This window comes from Phoenix dactylifera, chromosome 16 (assembly GCF_051530095.1).
Source record: "Phoenix dactylifera cultivar Ajwa chromosome 16, Ajwa_hap1_PhDact_Kaust_v1.1, whole genome shotgun sequence".
Lineage (NCBI taxonomy): Eukaryota > Viridiplantae > Streptophyta > Magnoliopsida > Arecales > Arecaceae > Phoenix > Phoenix dactylifera.
Genome location: NC_143205.1, coordinates 23,394,496 through 23,402,572, shown reverse-complemented (window position 1 = coordinate 23,402,572; position 8,077 = coordinate 23,394,496). Strand labels below are relative to the sequence as shown.

The 8,077-nt window shown below is 37.6% G+C and overlaps 1 protein-coding gene across 1 annotated transcript; it reads left to right on the top strand.

Moving 5' to 3' along the window:
• The first annotated feature begins 1,352 nt into the window (after nucleotides 1-1,352).
• On the top strand, nucleotides 1,353-6,158 carry LOC113463032 (very-long-chain aldehyde decarbonylase GL1-6-like). Its single transcript, XM_089927913.1, has 10 exons — nucleotides 1,353-1,618; nucleotides 1,766-1,989; nucleotides 2,111-2,343; nucleotides 3,178-3,397; nucleotides 3,573-3,948; nucleotides 4,029-4,136; nucleotides 4,296-4,496; nucleotides 4,613-4,711; nucleotides 5,192-5,365; nucleotides 5,807-6,158. Exons 1-10 carry the CDS (start codon nucleotides 1,559-1,561, stop codon nucleotides 5,975-5,977), a joined length of 1,866 nt encoding a protein of 621 aa, XP_089784039.1. The 5' UTR covers nucleotides 1,353-1,558; the 3' UTR covers nucleotides 5,978-6,158.
• Nucleotides 6,159-8,077: the final 1,919 nt, after the last annotated feature.

Below are 8,077 nucleotides of genomic sequence, written 5' to 3'. Positions count from 1 at the left end.
CTCCGCCTTATTTATGATGAAACATTAAGTAACCATGAATCCACGTACAAAGCGGTGGCTAGGTTAAGAGATTACATAGAAACTCTACAATAACTTGTTGGACTGCAGTGTCACGTTTCTTTCTCCGGTGGTTAGTAGTTAGAGCATTTTTATGTCTTGAGCTTATACTAAATGCGAATAATCTAAATCTCATAATATTTTCTGATTTATTTGTTGATAGGTCTTACAGCGCCTTGCGAGTGCTATTCCAAAACCAACCCAACTCATAGAATATAGAAGAAGGAAATTGATACATTTAGGACCAATTCATTATTTCTGTATTATCTCTGAATCAATCAAGGCTAGAGTGATAATTTTTTTTAAAAAAATCAATATATCCTAACATGATGAAGTTCTTTGAGGGCCTTCGGGTCGACGTGGAGAATGCCGACATGTCATTCTCTATAAGCTTGGACAAGGGCAAAGGTTGTGAGAGGGGACATCGCAATGGATTGGCTAGCTTGTTTGCACAAAAAAGTAATGCGATCAATCCCTACTTCTGGCAGATGCTTCGAGAAATTGTCAAGTTCAAACATGACATTATGAAGTAAGTAAATCCCTACTTCTAGCTTTTCATAGATAATTAAAATATAGTTTAGAATATGAATACCAACCACATCAGTGCTCTTATAGTGCCTGCATGCAATATAAGCAGTCATGATATCAAAGAAACCCATTTTAACAAGGAAAAAAAAAAGAACAAACAAATCATTCATTAAGTCTTGCTTTCGCTGTAACTGTTGTTCCTTTCCCCACCCCCCCTTCTTAACATATATCCAGATCGACTATGCTCATCGCTCTTGCTTCTAATATCACCTATACGTATTACAATGGGTCCTGTTTGATCCAAGGTTTGGTATAAAATAAAATAAAAAAAATCAGATTTTGTCTAAGTTTTCTTAGCAAATGTCATTTCTCATGGGAAAAAAAAATGATAGCCCCACTTTTCCTTGGCCAGTTTGAATAATTCAAACTAAAACTACTATTTCATAGAAATAGCATAATTTTGTTTTAAAATTAAAATGAACTAGCAATAATTTATTCTACACTCGTCCTCTTATAGTTTCACAACCAAATAGATTGGCTAGTTATTGCTGTTAGGTTATACGGCTTTCACTGATTTCTAATTACTAAAAATATTGTTCGGACAGTTACAATTAATTTGACCACTCCAATTTGCTCCAATTACAAAATGCCTCCTTCCTTTTAGAATTTTAGGTCCCTAAAATTGTACTAATAACAGTTCCCCCGAACAGTTCCTTTACGATGTAGTATCATGGACTTTAATTTGTTGCCATACACGAAGCATCGCCAAATCAGTATTTTGAGATGCGACCAACTTTCGGAGGTGCACATAATCGACGGCCCAAACCATCTTCCTTTTAGAAATATTATTTTACATAAAATAGCTCGTGAGAAGACCAAAAGAAATTCGGCTGAACCGCCTCGCCTGGTCCATTGCGCCTATAAATAAAGTACCGATACGAGAACAAAGCCATAGGAGAAAGAAAGAAGAAGAATGGCCTCCCAACCAGGTCCCCTCACTCGATGGCCATGGCAGAGGCTAGGAAACTTCAAGGTATTCTACAATCTATCTTTAACTAATTATATGACTTGACTTCTCCACCTTCTCCCTCTCCCACCACCCTACTTCTTTTCTACACTGCGTTTGGATACTCACCATAGCTTCTCCTTCCTACTGTTTCTCTGCTTTGTGCGATGGAAGTACGTACTACTAGCTCCATGGGTGGCGCATAGCATGCACAAGTTCATGGCAGACAGTGGGGAGCAGAGGGATATGTCTAACTTTCTCATCTTCCCCATTCTATTGCTAAGGCTGCTGCACTCTCAGCTGTGGATCACCTTCTCTCGCTTCCAAACAGCAAAAGGCAAGCACAGGATAGTCGACAAAAGCTTGGACTTTGATCAGGTGGACAGAGAAAGGAACTGGTATGAAAAAATAAAGAACAACGCACTCTGTTTCCAGCGTTGCCTCTAGGCTTCAGTATTAGATTCCTTTTTTTTAGTGTTAGAGATGTCGTAGAGAGTGATGGAGGACTCTGGATGGCAGGGATGACCAGATCATTTTGACCGCATTGTTCCTGTACATGGTTAACATGGTGGTTCCAGGGGGTTCACATTTGCCCTGGTGGGAGACCAGGGGAGTGGTTCTTATCATTCTCCTCCACATGGGTCCTGTGGAGTTCATCTACTACTGGCTTCATAGAGCCTTGCATCACCATTTCCTCTACTCGCGTTACCACTCTCACCATCATGCCTCCATTGCCACTGAGCCCATCACATGTAAGGGCTGCTCTCTCTCTCTCTCTCTCTCTGTGTGCGTGTGTGGAAGTCTAATTTAAGGGACGACCTTTGTCACACGTTGGAAGGCTAATTTATGGAAAGGATAAAATATGAATGATAATCTCATGAAGTTGGGTGATCGGCATTTTTAAACAAGAGAGTTGCTCATGGAAATGACAGATATATATTAGTTGTAGAATATAAAAATCAGATAATTTTGAGCGCAAGAAATATAAAACCATTGAAAACGAACATGACCCAGACCGCTTCTTTGAACGCATTTATTTGCTATGTTATTTCGGGACCAAGTCTAACCTAACATCTTTGCTCCTCTGTATTTAATGTTTTGATTTTTCTTTCTAGCTCGTGTTCCCATGTACTCTATCATTAATTATGAACGTTTAAGTTCTAATAGCATGAGATGTTTGGTGGCCTCCATATATGTATTTCTATTCTCTGATAAAGAATAACCTATTTTCTGGTAATTATTTTTTTCAGTCTATGATCATATGTGTGTGTATACATATATATATATATATATATATATATATATATATATATATATATATATATATATATATATATATATATATATATATATATATATATAGAGGATAGTTCTTGCTTGCTGTCGTTCTGTTTACATGGACTCTTTTTATTAAATATGAACATTTTTTTGATTAATTACAAGGCTCGATCGAGCTTTAACAATGTGAACTTTTTAATATGGTGTGTCAAAAGTATGGTCTGTCGATCATTTTCTTATTAGTTCTCTTTTAATTGAAATGTTTATCTGCATGATAATTCTTACCTGTTCCTTCCTGACGGTGGCAGCTGTTATCCATCCATTTGCTGAAGAGTTGTCCTACTTCGTACTCTTCGCATTTCCTCTGGTGACCGCGGCATTAACTGGAACGCTGTCCATCGCTGCAGTTGTGGGGTATCCCATGTATGTCGACTTCATGAACTACATGGGCCACTGCAATTTTGAGCTAGTCCCCAAATGGCTCTTCGATGTCTTCCCCCCGCTTAAATACCTGATGTATACTCCCTCGTAAGTGTATATCATCCGAGCATTGGAACTATAAAGATTAGTTTCAGGTCCAGGACTCTCTGATCGCATATAAAAAATTGATCCATAGAGGAATATGGTGCAAAGGCTTGCTGAGATCTATATACAGGCTCCATGTCTTGATGCTGACATTTTAATGAGATGATGGTTTCTGCAGGTTCCATTCCCTTCACCATACACAGTTTCGAACAAATTACTCCTTGTTCATGCCATTCTATGACTACGTATACGGTACCATCGACAAGTCTTCAGATGAACAATACGAAAGATCTCTCAAGGGAAAGGAGGAGAGGCCTCATGTCGTTCACCTGACCCACTTGACTAACTTGCAATCTATCTACCATCTACGCTTCGGGTTCTCCTCATTAGCATCCAAACCGTATACTCCCAAATATTACATGTGGATTATGTGGCCATTGACGCTTGCATCGATGCTGCTGACATGGATTTATGGGACCGCCTTCACTGCGGAGAGGAATAGATTCAAGAAACTCATCATGGAAACAAGGGTGGTGCCAAGGTACATCTTCCAGGTAAGAACTGTAATAAAGTAGGCTTATTTGAAGGCTGTGATCTGGGAAAAATTTGGATTTGATGGGTGTTCTTTGTGCAGTACAAATCATCGTCTGAGAGAGACGCAATCAACACTCTGATTGAGAAAGCAATATTGCAGTCAGAAGAAGAGGGAGCCAAAGTCATTAGTCTTGGCCTCCTTAACCAAGTAAGTTGGCATGGATTTAAGGACGTAAGTAAAACACTGTGCATTGCTGCGGTGATTATTGTTACCTTTCAGAATCGCTTTCTTATAGATAAAAATAAATAAATAGCTATTGGCATATAGAAATATGCTTCATTTTGATGATCTTCTAACTACGGACAGGGAAGTGCGCTGAATGGATATGGTGAGCTCTATCTTAAAAGGAACTCCTTACTGAAGACAAAAATTGTGGATGGAACCAGCTTGGCAGTTGCAGGGGTTCTAAACAGTGTTCCCAAAGGAACTAACAGTATTCTGCTCGTAGGCAACCTTTCTAAGATGGCTTATTTCTTATCTTTAACCTTATGTAAAAGGGGAGTCCAGGTAGATCAATTAGTCACGGCACACCCTCCTCTCTTTTAGAGATTAATGAACATTGATTAAACATAGAAGTTATACTGCCGACCTACAAACAGCAAATTAACTTTGTTGTCCAACAGGTAGAGATGGTTCAGAAGGACAAATACGAGCTCTTGAAACTACAGTTGCCACCAGAATTGCATGGCCATTTGGTGCTCTCTGATAGTTACGCTAGTGAGGTAAAGTTTGATGCACCTTTCGGTTTTCTTATTATAAACGAATTTATGTAAACAATTCCGGTGATATTTTACAAAATTATGTCAATGTGTTCTAACTACAGATGACTTTATTGATTGATCAGATGGTATAAAGTAGGGCTAAGAATTTAGTAGAAAAACCTTATCAAATCGGTAAATTACTTCTACTCGAGCAACTTCCCCGTAGCAACCATGTTTGATGTCTGAAAAATAAAGCTTTCCTGCGAAAGCTGAGCGAATCTAATGGCATGCTTTGAAAATGTTGAAACTAGTAAACAACGCAATGAAGACCCACAATTCATCTCCTCTGGAGTACATTTAAACATGAAATTGAATGACAAATCATTCTTCCTTGTATAAACTATCTGTTTGCAACATTTATGGGTAAATATGGAGCAGTAATTAATTATAAGCTTCTGATTTAAGGAGGATCCATGGTAACATGTTTCTTAATGGATTCAGGTATGGTTAGTTGGAGATGGAGTGACGGATCAAGAACAACTGAGGGCCAGCAAAGGCATTCGTTTTATTCCATTTACCCAATTCCCTCCCAAGCTGGTTCGCAAAGATTGCATTTATCACTGTACTCCGGCAATGGTGGTTCCTAAGACCTATGAAAATTTACATACATGTGAGGTACATTTAAACATCATACATGCATGAGCTAGTCATGTTATACATGCACAAGATTTTTCACTCTTCAACAGCTAAATAGTTTATATGGAATATTGGAAATTATATGAGCTTAGAGCTGCCTAACATAGTGAAATAAGATAAAAATCTATAGATATAATATAAGATCCGAGATAAGTAGCATGAAAGTTTGATTTTCTTCTTGATCGATGTGATGGTTGCGACCTTGACAAATGAGATCTTATAATAAAGAAATTATTCTCAAAAAGAATATCGGACTCCAAATTGGTGTCCAACTTAAGATCTACGAAAAGAGAATATCCAAATATGACATAATAGAGCTAAATCTTTTCTGAACATCTTATCATGTTTCATGTGTGAAATACATCTAATTTCTCCATTTCTTACAAATGTCTGTACGTGTTTTTTGCACGGCACTAAAAGAATTGGCTGCCTAGGAGGGTGATGAGTGCATGGCGTGTAGCTGGAATAGTTCATGCATTGGAAGAATGGAATGGACATGAATGTGGTGACACTGTTACCGGCGTCGAGAAAGCTTGGCATGCGGCTCTTGCGCATGGGTTCCTTCCATTTGAGGGCTGCAAACTAGGTTAATATTTGAAAACATGTTCACTATTAAGTATATTTCCATAGCAAATACTATGTAAGATGTCGTGTATATCCTGAATGGGGTTTGCTCGATTATATCTAAATAAACGAGCTGTTCTTCATTGTGGCAGGGTTTGCCTATGTAAACTTGTGTTACTCTTGGAATATAAGCTTGTCTTGATCTAAATCTTTCTTTAGTTACTGTGCAACAAGAGGTTTTATTTTCTTAGAAATATAGTTACGAAATAGCAAACAGCTTTTTATAAAAGCTCTACTTCCAACAGCTCTACTTCCAAAAGCTCTATTGCCAACAACCCTTCAAATAGGGTCTTAAGTGGAAGTCACTAGTTTAATCTTAGGTTCATTGAGTTCCTTCATTAAAGCTAAAGGAATTGATGTTAAGTTCCTACTTGATTCATTCCCTCTGCCTAAAAAAATTCAGTCTTTCCAACAAAAAAAAAGATTGGACCGCTAGCCTATTCGTTTTGCTTCAAAAGATATTTTAAAAATAGTCAAAACTTGATCGAATCTAAGAGAATTAGGCAAATCGATCGGACAAGCAGGTCTAGCTTGGTTCTCATAATTTTGACTTTTTTTTAACTCAAATTTCTGTAAGTTTGATCTAGAACATTTGACACAAGTTAAATTGTTGAGCCCGATAAAATTAAAAAAAAAACAATCAGCTCAACAACGAGGATCCTAATGATATTTAAGCAAGCAACAAAAAAAAAAAGAGAAATAAAGTTACAAACAAAATAACGCAGACGATCTGTCTCAGCTCGAATTTTTTACTTTCTCAGTTTTTTCTGATCTATTTTTCCACCCTTCCCTATCTCTCTATTTCTCCGTAACTGGGCACTCATCATCTCAAACGGTCAAATCCAGGGCAGGTCTCCCTGTTTTAGCCAAACCCATGGCAGGCCGTTATTATATTGAATTTGAATTTGAACATCATATGTAGACTTTGTTGAGGTGACATACTTGTATGTGAATTTGAACCTTATAAGAGGGCTTTGTTAGGGCCATGGTTTATGAATTAGTTTGAAGTTTTTATTTTGAGTTAGATTCATATTATTTTAATTATATTTTTATCTTTGTTATTTGTATTCTAAAACTTTTTTTTATTTTTTATTTTTAACAAATATAAATAATATTATAATATTATTTTGTTGATGTGACTGTTCTGGCCAATCTGTCCATCTAGTACAAAGCGTCTTGCGGGTTCATCATCCAATTCAATTTTAAAAGTATTGGTAAAATGGTAATTGTGATAATGGCCCCCTCAAAGATAAGGCGAGCAAAATGGCGTTGTGAATGGCAATAATGGTGAGATTTCTCATCCATTTTAAGCTCTTTTTAATTTGACATTCTGGCTTGGGATTATATGGTTATTTGATGACTGTTGGATGAAGTAGTTTTAAACCACCATTCCCTTCTTGACAAGATGCCAAGATTGGAACTGCACATATCCAGGATGAATTGAATGGTATTTTATAAATATGCAATTATTTTGAATATATCATCTATTTTTTTATTTTCCAATCTGGAGATAGATGGAGATTCCATCACGGAAAGGCTAGATTCGATCCATTCTTTATCTGGCAGTAGGAATTGAGCAGTTTACCCAGCTTTGTTCAGAACACTTTCATCAGCGGTATTAACCTACATAAGATCTTACATCTAATTGCCGTGAACGTAGCCCATCTGCAGAACGGCGAAGATATCACAACATGATACTGTTGTAGAGTAATACAACTAAAAACTATGGTATAATTGTATGTAGAGGTGGTAAAATATGACCTAACCCGCCAACCCGATCCGTGTTCGACCCATCATAAACAGGTTTGAGTTTGGCCTAAATAGGTTCGGGTCATAAACTGATTGACCCGTTTAATCTACTTATTAATTGGGTCGGATACACATTTTAGATGTCTGACCCGTTTAATCTGTTTAATATATGGGTCAGGTTGGATCAGATAATCGTTTACCCGATGATTAGGATTAGGATTTCCCCCTGAGTGACCTCTTTCCTCCTCAAAGATCTAAGGTCCGAGGGCAGGGGAGGAGAGGCCGCGGGAGAGGCGGGAGAGGGCGAGGGCAAGAGAG